At 46.7% G+C, this 14265-nt stretch overlaps 1 protein-coding gene across 2 annotated transcripts in view; it reads left to right on the top strand.

Moving 5' to 3' along the window:
* Positions 1-14265, top strand: part of tspan4 (tetraspanin 4) — a 48815-nt gene that overhangs the window by 22024 nt on the left and 12526 nt on the right. For both annotated transcript variants that reach the window (XM_033038390.1, XM_033038389.1), the window contains 2 exons: positions 12596-12787; positions 13741-13815. In XM_033038390.1, coding sequence (XP_032894281.1) covers positions 12596-12787; positions 13741-13815 — 267 coding nt within the window. The remainder of the gene's footprint in view (positions 1-12595; positions 12788-13740; positions 13816-14265) is intronic.

Here is a 14265-nt window from a genome sequence, read left to right on the forward strand (position 1 = left end):
ATTATAGAGCCACTTCAAAAGCAGGAGCGAGAAATGAAATAGTTGGGTGTCACTTCATCTTACCTCTGATGCAGTGAATTCACAACACGGCACATTCCAGAATTCCCAGTGACGTCGCTAAGCAGGTTAAAGTTGTCTTCTGGTGGAAAAAGCCCAAAGAAATATTCATTGAGTGCTTCAGCTATATCAGTCCAATATAACCATATAACCATATAACAATTACAGCACGGAAACAGGCCATCTCGGCCCTTCTAGTCCGTGCAGAACCCGTATTCTCCCCTAGTCCCATCTACCCGCACTCAGACCATAACCCTCCATTCCTTTCCCGTCCATATAACTATCCAATCTATTTTTAAATGATAAAATCGAACCTGCACCACCTTCACTGGAAGCTCATTCCACACAGCTACCACTCTCTGAGTAAAGAAGTTCCCTCTCATGTTACCCCTAAACTTCTGTCCCTTAATTCTCAAGTCATGTCCTCTTGTTTGAATCTTCCCTACTCTCAGTGGGAAAAGCTTATCCACGTCAACTCTGTCTATCCCTCTCATCATTTTAAAGACCTCTATCAAGTCCCCCCTTAACCTTCTGCGCTCCAAAGAATAAAGACCTAACTTGTTCAACCTATCTCTGTAACTTAGTTGCTGAAACCCAGGCAACATTCTAGTAAATCTCCCCTGTACTCTCTCTATTTTGTTGACATCCTTCCTATAATTAGGCGACCAAAATTGTACACCATACTCCAGAATTGGCCTCACCAATGCCTTGTACAATTTTAACATTACATCCCAACTTTTTAGTCAACTTTTTATGTAGAAACAAAGAACTGCAGATGCTGGTTTATTCCAGAGACATCTCTGGAGAAAAAGGAAGAGTCCCCACCCGAAACGTTACCCATTCTTTTTCTCCAGTTAATCCTACATCCGTTGCAAATATTTTTAAATCTGCATTTACTAGTTTGCAGGGAGGTAAGTGAAATATCTGTCGGCAGCTTCCTATGCCTCGAATCGCTCTCTCTCTCTCTCTGACTACGTAAAGATCTCACAATCTGCTTGCAGAAACAAGGAACTGCAGTTGTTTATTAACACATAAGGACACAAAGTGCTGGAGTAACTCGGCGGGTCAGGCAGTAGGGACCCGAAACGTCACCTATCCATATTCTCCAGAGATGCCTCCTGACCCGTTGAGTTACTCCAGCACTTTGTGATTTGATTGTTTGGAAATCCTGCCAGCTTAGCATCCATCAATCAGGTGATATACTTCCTTCAAACACCAGCTCCTGGTTCCCCTGCTCCCTTTAGACCGACTGGATTTTGTTTCCTGCTCCCTTGAAAGTACAGTCTTCAGGTTGGAGTGATTGAAGTCACCTGCAACAATGAAGGCTGCCTCGGGGTTGTGAGTCTGTTGTTTGCTAATGGCAGTATGCAGCTCTTTCATTGCAAGCATGGCATTAGCATCAGGAGGGATATAGGCTGCAGTCACAACAGTGGAGGTAAACTCTCTGGGCAGATAGAACGGTCTGCATCTAACCAAGAGGAACTCAATGTTAGCTGAGCAGTGACTCTCCATGATGGTGGAGTCCGTGCACCATGCTTTATTTACATAAATGCACAGACCCCCACCTCTGGTCTTACCGGAGTCTATTGTCCTGTCCGCTCGGAGTAAATGACATTATTTGGTTTTTTTCTTGATTCCTTTGGCATATAAAAAGTTTCAGAAGTGATAAATCTGGCTGTAATTTTTTTTAATCGCCCATGGTTCTCGTGGGTTTTTACATACAAAATGAAAACGCATCTGAAGAAAAATTTAGCCAGATTTATCACTTCTGAGAACTTTTAGATACCAAAGGAATCAAGAAAAAACACAAATAATGCCTTACTTGATGAAATACAGTGAGCAAACGCAATGTCCCAATATTTTCAATGTTTACCAAGCACTTTAGCTGCTGTAGTCCCTTCAGTTCTCGCTTCTCTATACCTTCATTTCGCTTCACTTTTGGAATTCTAACGTTGGGTACATGTCTGTCACACTTACCCCGACTCCCACAATTTTTTTCAGCGCAAAAATTCAACATTTTGGCGGTTTTTAACAGGTAGGAAAGTACGCGTTTCTAGCATTAGTAACATATACCGGAAGTGACGGATGTCCTCCAGAGGGATTGAGCGGCTCCGTGCGTCAAGCCCTATGACCCAGTGACCTTACGTGCAACCCCCCTATACTACTGTGTAAAAAATAAATTAAAACCACAATGGAGCAACAATGAGTAACCTCTAATAGTCTGGGCAACTTGCCAGCCCTGCATCTGCACAGTCCCAAGTGTCCCGGATCATCAGCGGTTGATTCTACACACACACTGCATTCCTGATTTTACTCGAGTGAGATTTTTTTCAAGGAATTTCCTTTGAGTTAAATGTACCTGGTCTGAACTGCCTTTCTTTCCCCCGCCTGTCCCTGTCATATATGGGCAGGCTCATTCTGCTACATAAACTGCCTTCAGACTGAAGGACAATGGCAGAGAGGAGGGGTAGGACAAAGCCTGGCAAGTGAGAGATGATTAAAGGTGAGGGTTTTTTTTGACAGGCAGGATGGAAAATTGTTAATTCCATTTGAAAGACTTTTGGATAGACAAATGGATATGCAGGTAATGGAGGTACAGTCAGTGGGAGTGGGGGCTGGCCAGCGGGAGTGGGGAAGAGTCGATCAATGGGAGTGTAGTACAGTCACAGTCACTAACCTCGTGTTTGTATTCTCCTGTCTGTATTCTTCTGCTTGGTGCTGAGGGTTGGGATTATTTCTTTTCAGAGTCACAACAATATTCATTGTCAGTAAAATACTCTGGGATACTCTGAGGTCTAGAGTGGTGCTATATAAACTAGTGAGCCTCATATCAGTGGCAAAGAAGCTATTGGAGATATTGTTCAGGATAGGATTTACTCACATTTGGAAGATAATGGGATAATTATGAACAAGCAGCATGGCTTTGTCTGAAGCAGGCCATGTCTTACTAACTTCATTGAGTATTTCGAGGAGGTGATTGATGAAGATAAGGCAGTTCATGATTTCTACATGGATTTGAGTAAGGCAGTTGATAAAGTTCCTCATGGTAGGCTGATCCAGAAGATTAAGATGCACGGGATCCAAGATGATAGTGGTTTAGAATCAGAAATAGTTTACCCATAGAAAACAGAAGGCAGCTGTGGAAGGGTGGTGTCCTTGCTGGGGATCTACAACCAGTGGTGGTCTGCAGAGATCTGTACTGGGATCTCCCTCCTACGTTAATGGCAAGACTGGACAGCAGACTGGCACAGGGGTAGAGCTGCTACCTTACAGCGCCAGAGACCCGGGATTGATCCTGACTCCATGTGCTGTTTGTATGTTCTCCCTGTGACCATGTGGGGTTTCTCTGGGTGCTCTGGTTTCATTCCATATTCCAACATGCAGGTTCTCTCCATTCCATTCCTTCTCTCCAGAGATGCTGCCTGCCCCACTGAGTTACTCCAGCTTTTTGTATCTAGCTCAGGTTTGTAGGTTACTTGACTTCTGTAAATTGTCTCTAGGGGTGTAGGATAGAACTAGTGTAAGGGTGATTGTCGCTTAGCGTGTACTCGGTGGGCCGAAGAGCCTGCTTCCACGCTGTATCTCTAAACTAAACTAAAATGAAACCCTTAATAGCATTGATGTCTCGAGGGATCTTGGGATCCATCCTTCCTCCCTGTAGGAACACAATGCTGTAACACTATATTCTGCACAAGGTATTTTCTCTTTACACTACTTGTTGCACTTGTGTATGGCTTGTGATTGTCCTCATGCAGAGCATGTAGAGTAACTTCAATCCATTCCCCCTCTCCAGAGATGCTCGCTGTGCCACTGAGTTACTCCAACATTTTATGTCTATCTGTGTATGTTTTGACTGGATGGCTCGCAAACAAGGTACGTTACAAGAATAAACCAAATACCAGAGTGGGAAAGAATACATACAGTATGGTTGCCTTCTTCAGTTGGTCATTGAATATAAGACTCTGGAAGTTATGTTGCAGTGAGTAATGCGTTCATCCTGGTTGCCCGCTGATAGGAAGGGTGTGGAGGTTTCAGAGAGGGTGCAGAGGAAGTTGATCAGAATGCTGTCTCCATTAGAGAGTAGTAGCTATAAAGAGATTTTGGACAAAGTTGGATTGTTTTCAGTGAAGCATTGGGGGTTGAAGGGAGCCCTAAGAGAAAAATATAAAATTATGAGAGGTATACATAGCGTGGACAGTCAGAACCTTTTTTGCTAGTGTGGAAATGTCCAAGACTAGAGGGCATAGGTTAAAGAACAGGTGGGGAACGTTTATAAGAGATGACCGGGTGAGTTGTTTAAACATAGATTGAAGGGTGCCTGGAACGCGCTGGTGGGGGAAGATGAAACGATCATGACATTTAATAGACGTTTAGTTTGGCGCATGGATTGGAGGGATATGGATTGTGCAGGCAGAGGAGATCAGTATAAATTGACATAATGTACGGCACAGTCATTGTGGAATGAAGGGCCTGTTTCTGTGTTGTTTGTTCTGTGAATCCCAAGCTTTCTTTGTTTATAATTCCTCAGTATTCTACCATGTCCCACGCCTATTTGACTTCGCAACATCTATCAGCTCGCACTTGTTGCGATTAAATTCTATCAACATAAACTCACAAAGGAGTGTAGGAAATAGAACACTGAAAAAGAAACTTAGAATGCAACAGAGGAAGACAAAGGGGTTAATTAAGAAGGGGGAAAAGAGCATGAAAGAAAGCTTGCGGGGAATATAAAAACGGACTGTAAGAGCTTCTTTGATATGTCGGTCCCTTACAATCAAAGATGGCAAACACGGGGAATGGCAGAACAGTTAAACAGTTAAATGGTTCTGTCTTCACTAAGAAAGACACAAACAATCTCCCAGAAATACTAGGGGACCGAGGATCTAATGGGAAGGGCGGAACTGAAGAGAATCCACATTAGTCAGGAAATGGTGTTAGGTAAACTGTTGGGACTGAAGGCAGATAAACTCCCAGGGCCTGATGGTCTACATCCCAGAGTACTCAAGAAGGTGGCCCTAGAAATCGTGGATACATTGGTGATGATTTTTCAATATTCTATAGACACTGGATCAGTTCCTGTGGGCTGTAGGGTAGCTAATATAACTCCACTTTAAAGGCTAATTAGCCTTACATCGGTAGTGGGGAAGTTGCTTGATTCAATTATTAAAAATGTAATAACAGCACATTTGAAAAGCAGTGCAGGATCGGTCAGTCAGCATGAATTTATGAAAGGGAAATCATGCTTGACTAATCTTGAGTCCACATCTTGAACAATGGATACAGGTAATAAGGTTGGAGGAGGTGCAAGTGAACCTCTGCCTAACCTGAAAGGACTGTCGGGGTCCCTGGACAGGGTCAAGGGAGGAGTATAGGGACAGGTGTTGCATCTTCTGCGGTTGCAGGGAAAGGTACCTGGAGAGGGGGTGATTTGGGTGGGAAGGGATGAGTTAACCGGAGAATTGTGGAGGGAACGATCTCTGCGGAAGGCGGAAAGGGGTGGAGATGGGAAAATGTAGCTAGTGGTGGGATCCTGTTGGAGGTGGCGGAAATGTGGAGGATTATGTGTTGTATGTGATGGCTGATGGGGTGGAAGGTAAGGACTAGGGGAACTTTGTCTCTGTTGCAACTAGGGGGAGGTGGAGGAAGGGCGGAGCTGCAGGGCACTGAGGAGACACGAGTGAGAGTCTCATCTATGATGGGAGAGGGGAATCCCCGTTTCCTAAAGAATGAGGACATCTTGGATGTCCTAGTGTGGAAAACCTCATCTTGGGCGCAGATGCGGCATAGACGGAGGAATCGGGAGTAGGGGATAGATTCTTTGCAGGAAGCAGAGTGGGATGAAGTGTAGTCGAGATAGTTGTGGGAGTCAGTGGGTTTGTAATAGACATCAGTCAATAGTCTATTTCCTGTGATGGATACTGTGAGATCAAGAAAGGGGAGGGAGGTGTCGGTGATGGTCCAAGTAAATTTGAGTGCAGGATGAAAATTGGTGTTGAAGTTGATGAAGTCCTGAATGGTGTCAGATTAGGAAAAGGAGAAGTGCAATGAGACCTGAGTGTACTTGTACATCAGTTACTGAAAGTAAGCATACAGGTACAGCAGGCAGTGAAGAAAGCTAATGGCATGTTGGCCTTCATTGCGAGGGGATTTGAGTTTAGGAGCAAGGAGGTCCTACTGCTGTTGTACAGGGCCCTGGTGAGACTGCACCTGGAGTATTGTGTGCAATTTTGGTCTCCTAATTTGAGGAAGGACATTATTCGTACTGAGAGTGCAGCGTAGGTTCACCAGGTCAATTCCTGGGAGGGTGGGACTGACATATGATGAAAGAATGGGTCGACTGGGCTTGTATTCACTGAAATTTAGAAAGATGTGAGGGGATTTTATAGAAACCTATAAAATTATTAAAGGATTGGACAGGCTAGATGCAGGAAAAATGTTCCCGATGTTGGGGGAGTCCAGAACCAGGGGTCACAGTTTAAGAATAAGGGGTAGGCCATTTAGGACTGAGATGAGGAAAAACTTTGTCACCCAGAGAGTTGTGAATCTGTGGAATTCTCTGCCACAGAAGGCAGTGGCGGCCAATTCACTGGATATTTTCAAGAGAGAGTTAGATTTAGCTCTTAGGCCTAAAGGAATCAAGGGATATGGGAGAAAAGTAGAACGGGGTACTGATTTTAGATGATCAGCCATGATCATATTGAATGGTGGTGCTGGCTCAAAGGGCTGAATGGCCTACTCCTGCACCTATTTTCTATGTTTCTATGATTGTACTTTGGCACAACCAGTTGAGTTCAATCCTGACCACAGATGCTGTCCGTGTGGAGTCTGCACATTCTCCCTGTGGCCGCATGGGTTTCACCAGAGACCCTTCTCCTTGCAGCTTTATAAAACTTTGGTTAGGCCACATTTGGAGTACCTGTATTGCACATGTCAAACAAGGACAGGCCCCTTTACAGTGAATAGTAGGGCCCTGGAGAGTGTTATAGAGCAGAGGGATCTAGGAATACAGCTAACAGTTCCATGAAAACTGTATCACTGGTGGATAGGGTGATAAAGATGGCTGTTGGTACATTGGCCTTCTTCAGTTAGGGTCTTGAGTATAAAGATGTAACATTGGGTTACAGTAGTACATGACATTGGTGAGGCCACATTTGGAGCATTCTGTTCAGTTTTGGTCACCCTGCTATAGGAAGGATGTGTTTAAGCTGGAGAGAAGATTTAGGAGGATGTTGCCAGAACTTGAAGGCCTGACTTTATTCCTTGGACACAGTAGACTAAGCAGTGATCTTATAGAGGTGTATAAAATCATGAGGGGAGTTGATCAGGTGAATGCCCTTTGTTTTTTCCCCGGGTATGGGAATCCAGAACCAAACAACATAAAGGTGAGAGCGGAATGGTTTAATAGGAACCAGAGGGGCATTTTTTCATTCAGAAGATGTTGGGTAAATGGAATGAGCTGCCAGAGGAGGTGAGGTTGGTACAAGTACAACATTTCAAAGACACTTGGGCAGATACATGGATAGGAAAGGTTGAGAGGGATATGGGCCAAATGCAGGCAAATGGGACAAGGTTAGATGGGGCATCTGGGTTAGTGAGTTGGGCTGAAGGGCCTGTTTCCATGCTGTTTGACTCTATTACTCTGACTCCATTGTGTGCAGTTCTGGTCACCCCTTTACAGAAAGGATATGGAGGCTTTGGAGAGGGTGCAGGGGAGGTTTACCAGGATGCTGCCTGGATTCGAGGGTATTAGCTATAAGGAAATATTGGACAAACTTGGATTGATTTTTCTGGGTATTGGCAGATGTGGGGAGACTTGATAGAAAAGTATTGAATGAAGAGAAGCATGGATAGGCCAGAGAGTGAGAACCTTTTTCACTCTCAGGATGAAAATGTCTGAAATTAATATACCAGAAGGCCTGGGTTAAAGATTAGTGGGGGGAAAGTTAAAACAAGATGTGTGGCAGGTTTTTACACTGGTGATGCCTGTATGTGCTGCCAGGGGAGGTGGTGGAAGCAGATACGATGATGATGTTGACGAGGCTGGTACAGAGAAACATGAATGGGCAGGGAATGGGGCGATATTGACCACTTCCAGCAGATGGGATTAGTTTAATTTGGCATCACGGTCAGCATTGACGTGTGCTGAAGAGCCTTTTATTGTGCCACGTTCTGTGTGGACGGCATTGGCTGGCTGGGTCCAAGCCTTCCTGCGAGACCCTCCGACAAGCAGGCAGTGGCCTCCCGCTGCCCCGAGTTTGAGGGATTGCCTTCATGCAGGGGCAACGGCTGTGGAGAAGCCCCACGCCAGGCTGGTACAGCACCAGTCCTCCATCTGTACCCAGTGTGAGCCAGTCACACCTCCTGAGGCACCAGTCTGAGCACACTGATATTTTTTATCACCTCAAATCATTACTGCAGGAAGTGGAATAGTTTCACGTTTGATTTATTCAGCTGAAAAAATTCAGACAAATATCACATCTAGTAATGGGAAAGACACCATGTGATCCTTCGTTTGAAATTGGATTTTCTATTATTCAGCACAGCATGTAACACAGTGAGGAATTCCATCAATGTGTTTAAGCTCTGGGGAATGGAACTTTAAAAGGGAAATTGCAGAACACAATCTGGGATAGGTTCATGAAAGGTTTAGAGAGATGTGGGCTAAACACAAAATGGCTAGCTCAGTAGACACCTGGGTTTAGGGTTCAGGTAGAGGTTTATTATTGTCATGTGAACCGAGGTACACGAAAAACTAGAGGTGTATAAAATCATCAGAGGAATAGATCGGGTAGATGCAGAGAGTCTCTTGCCCAGAGTAGGTGAATCGAGGACCAGAGGACATAGGTTTAACGAGAAGGGGAAAAGATTTCATAGGAACCTGAGGGGAAACCTTTTCACACAAAGTGTGGTGGGTGTATGGAACATGCTGCCAGAGGAGGTATTTGAGGCTGGGACTATCCCAACGTTTAAGAAACTGTTAGACAGGTACATGGATAGTACAGATTTGGAGTGAAATGGGTCAAACACATGCAGGTGGGACATGTTGGCCGGCGTGGGCAAGTTGGGCCAAAGGGCCTGTTTCCACATTGCATCATTCCATGTCTCTATGCTAATGCATCAGAGCAGATAATACTATTCATAAATACAATCAAGTCAAAGTCAAGAACAATAGGTAAAAGCAAAAGGGAAGATATAAAGTGCTCAACATTGTAATGCATCAGTTATATAGACAAATGTCCAATGTCCTCAATGGGGTAGAGGTGAATTAGATAGTACCCTGCATGGATGGATTGTTCAGAAGCCAGATAACAGATGGAAGAAGCTGTTCCTGAATCTGGTGGTGCACGTTTCCAAGCTTTTGTATCCTCTGCCTGATGGGAGAGGAAGAATTGACCAGGGTGGCACCAGCATTTGATTTTGTTGGCTGCTTAGTCAACATGGATGAGTTGAGACGGTCTCAAAGGGCCTGTTTCAGTGCTGTATAACTCTAAGTCTTTATGTCTGCTGGTCGAATGCTTCCTGGAAGATCCACACTCTGTGCACAAACAGATCGTTGGCTCAGTAGCTATGCACTTGCATCCAACAGTGAGAAGTCCTTCTCTAGACAATCTATTGTTGCACAAGACTCGAGCCGTCGCTGCTGTCACAGAAGGGCAGGGTCCTGGGCCAAACCTAATCTCCTGTCCAACATGTTAAAGAAGCATCGATGGCCACTGGAGTTTGCCGTGCGTCAATTGGACCTCACCCCTCTTTCACCACAATGTCGACCTACACCAGATTCCTCAGGAGCTCTGGACGGTTCTGACTATCTCTGGGGTCCAGGCATTTACTGATCCTGGCACCCCTTCCATCCACCCATGTTCCTAGACTATGCCACCAACCATATACATCAGTTCAACTTCTATCTGTCAAATTTTCTTCCAGCAGGGTTCTGTCCAGTTCACCTCTTCCCCATTGAGGACATTGTTGACGGGGCACCTCAGTCCACGTGGAAGAGACTCAGACAGATACCAGGGCCTCTCCCCAGAGCAAGCCATGTATGGGTTGATTCACTGTAGGAAGCTGGAGAACCCCCTCCCGCCCTTTCCCGGTGAGGGTAGCCCACTAACATTGGAGAAATAGAGGGATTGAAACAAGAAACTGCCGGTTTACCAAGGAGAGACACAAAATGCTGGAGTGACTGAGTTAGGCAGCATCCCTGGAGAACATGAATAGATGATTTTTTAGGTCAGGACCCGTTTCAGACAGATACATTCTGAAGAAGGGTCCGGTCCCAAAACATCACCTATCCATGTTCTTCTCCAAGAATAGACAATAGACAATAGGTGCAGTAGTAGGCCATTCGGCCCTTCGAGCCAGCACCGCCATTCACTGTGATCATGGCTGATCATCCACAATCAGTACCCCGTTCCTGCCTTCTCACCATATCCCCTGAGTCCGGTATCTTTAAGTGTTCTATCTAGCCGCCTGACCCGGTGAGTTACTCCATCATTTTGTGTCTTTGCTCAGGAACAGAGGGGGTTACCCAAATGAGCTCACCCTGGAATCACTCGTTGCTGGCCAGTTCTCGCCTCACACCTCTTCCTCATCTTTTGATACTGATCACATCCCCTCCACTCTTTCACACCCAGATGGTCTCGACCCACAACGTCACACTGATGGGCCCACCTATCTAATGTGAGGAAGCGGTGCTTGGCTTGCTCACTCGCAGTAGGGGTCAAACACTAGCTGACCATAGCACGCTTAGTGTTTGCACACTTGGTGTGGGTGAAGCAGGGTGTGGGCTCATAATGCATCATCAGTAATGTTTATTATGTGTGCAACAGTATGTTACCTAATGTGGCCAAATAGAAGATGCACACACACAGCTATTGCAGCAAGCGGTTATAACACTCATGTACGAGCAGGTGGAAGGTTCTATGTGCGATGATGCTGTATATGGTAAGAACAATGTAATGGTGAGTGTTGTGTTCTCTCAGGTCAGTGATGGAGTCCTGGGGCCTCAGAGCGTTTCAGTGGCAGAGTACAGGAAGCAGGCTATTCAATTAATGGAAGGTCATAGATCTGCATCAATCTATCAGTTGTAGATCAGCACCTTCGACGTGACAGAGAGGACATGGAACATTAGACCGGAATGATCGTGTCTTTTTGTCACCATCTGCCCCAGTTAAGATAGGGACATATCACTTCCTCCAGGAGTGCATGTCTTCAGCACGCGAAAGGCGACGAAAATTCGAAACGCCAAAGGAGACGTAAATTCAGGACACGAAAAGCGACAAAATTACAGGACGCATAATGCAAGCTAGATGGCTACATATAGGGGAGGGTGCTTAGAAATAGGTGGGTTCAGGGAAGAGCACCTGTAAATGTGGATTTAGGGTAGGGCACCTTTAAATGGTGAATTAGGAGGGCATCTGTAAATGGTGAATTAATTAAGCTATAGTCGCGTGCTAACCAGTTAGCAGAAAGACAAAACATGATCACAAATGAGCCAGCTAGATGGCTACACCCTGTATAACTAGGTAGCTAGCTAGATGGCTACATACTAGGTCGATGGCAAGACTGAGCAACATACTGGATAGCTTGGTAGTTAGCTAGTGATCTACATACTGGATAGCTAGGTACCTAACTAGATTAAACTACATACTTGGATAGCTAGCTAGAGGCTAGGCTACCAATTGGAAAACTAGTTAGCTAGCTAGAATGAGCTATATACTGGATAGCTAGCTAGATGGATACATATAGGGGAGGGTGCCTAGATATGGGGGGGGGGGGGGAGGGAAGGGCACCTCTAAATGGGCATGTAAATGGGAGGGGGATTTAGGGGAGGGCACCTTTAAATGGTGAATTAGGGGAGGGCATCGGTAAATGTGCAGTAAGGAAGGCAGTAATGAAGGCACAGTGGGGATTCCCCACATTCCCCACTGTGATGGAAGGCAATAGTCCAATCTTCTTCCCTATTTATTCTCCCGTGGTCGGGGCAGTCAAACCATCCGCAGCCGGCAATTGAAAGCCCCGCGTCGGATCTCAGAGGTCGACCCCTGCAAGAGCGGAACTCGCTATCAAAACATGGGGGGGACGTGTCCCCTCTGGCCCCCCCGGGTTTTCCGCCCCTGGCAAATATCTGTGCATATATCTGTATGTGTGTGCAAGTGTGTGCAAGTGTGTGCATGTATGCGTGTCCACGTGCCTATCTCTCTACAAACAGCTGTATATGGGTAACAGTGGGTGCGGTCAGTAGGACCCTCAACAGTGAACTGCTCAACACCGGCCCACTGCTCTCACAGCTGATCATCCTCTCATTCTTCTAAACCCTGTTAGGCAGGAGGTGTGTCAGTGTGAGTACTGTGAGTGTGTCAGTATTGTACGTCTATGCGAGTGTCAGTGTTGTATGTCCATGTGAGAGACTTTGTGTGTGAGAGTGTCAGTGTTGTACGCCCGTGTGTGTGGGTGTGAGTGCAGTGTGTGTGGTGTGGATGTATCTCACTGTGACAATAATACACTGATGGTCTGGCGATGGACTTTGCTCTCTCCCCAGTTGGCGGGATGTTGTATCCTGGGCGTGGGCATCTGGCTGGCCGTAACACAGGGCAACTTTGCCACGCTCTCTGCTGCCTTCCCATTCCTATCTGCCGCCAACCTGCTCATTGGCACTGGAACTGTGGCGATGATAGTTGGATTTCTGGGGTGTGTTGGTGCCATCAAAGAAAACAGGTGTCTCCTGCTGTCCGTAAGTATCTAAGAGGTTTCTCATGCTCCCCGCCCCCCCCCTCCTGACAAAGCCACTCACACACTAACACTGATATACCACACTGGCACACTCACACAACTTACACTGACACATTCACACAGATACACAATACTTATACACTCACACACAAAGCCACACACAGTGACACACTTACACAAACATACAACACTGCCACATTTACACAACTTACACAGACATACTCACACATCACGCTTCTAGTACATGCCTCTGGCCACTCTTCCTGCTCACACTTGCTGCTCACACCTCCTGCTTCATTTCCAGCTCACACACATCCTGCTCACATCTGCTCACCCCTGCCCTGCCCTCACTTCCTGCTCACACCAATTGCCCATTACCTTCCACACCTGTTCATTCGCACAGCTCATGCCTGTTGATCACACCTCATTACACCCACCTCTAAACTCTCACCCCATGCTCACATTCCTTGTTACTTCCTCGTCTGTTGTGGAGGGGGTGGGATGGGAGGTGGTATGGAGTGGGACGGGAATTGTCAAGGAGAAGGTAGGATGGAGGATTTGTTAGGCAGGATTTGTTAGGAAGGAGGTTGTTCAGGGATTGTTATGGACTGGGTGGGATGGGGATGTGTTATGGATGGGGTGGGACAGGTTTTGTTCTGGAGAGGGCGGGATGGGGTAATTTAGGGAGGGGAGGGATGGGACAGTTAGTTGGGATGGGGGGTGTGTTATGGCGGGGGACTATGGTGAGTATTGAAGGGGTGGGTCAGGAGGGTGATTTTAAGGATTGTGATGGGGAATGTTTTGGAGGGGGTGGGACGGGTAATGTCAGGGAGGGGTTGGGATGGAGGGTTATGGAGGGGGTGGGATGAGGGGCACTGTGGTGTTTGGTACTGGTGCTTTCTCAAACTCCCCCCTGCCCTGTACTGACTGCTCCCTCTCTGGGCTTTTGGACAGTTCTTCACTCTGCTGCTGCTGATCTTCCTGGTGGAGCTGATCGGAGGAAGCCTCTTCTGCGTCTACAGGCTGCAGGTACGAGGGGGGGGGGGGGGGGGGGGGGGGGTCTGCCGTCTGCTTGTCAGGGTGTACACAGGCCCCAGCACCCACACCCCTGCCCCTCGGTTGTACGTTTGGGGCTGAGGTGGGAGGGAGCACATTGGGAGCTGGCCTGATGTCACGTGGACAGTGACTCATGAGCTGAGGCTCATCACCCTCAGCATCATTTCCCCCAAACACGTTTATTCAAGTCAAAGGATCGGATGGAGCCAGTCACCTCGTCCAGGGTCAGGGGTCGGCCCAGGCTCTCCTGCTTGCTGACCGTGACAAAGAACAGGGAACTCTGGGAGGTTGTGGTGTCTGTGGCCTTTCTGTCACACAGACCCAGCATTGAAGGATCAGCAGATCCTCAGTATGGCCGTCTGCGAGGATGTTACCGAGCCATTCTCCTCACGGAGCTCTCCCTGTGGAAGAAACGTGAGCACG

Source organism: Amblyraja radiata, chromosome 20, assembly GCF_010909765.2.
Source record: "Amblyraja radiata isolate CabotCenter1 chromosome 20, sAmbRad1.1.pri, whole genome shotgun sequence".
NCBI lineage: Eukaryota > Metazoa > Chordata > Chondrichthyes > Rajiformes > Rajidae > Amblyraja > Amblyraja radiata.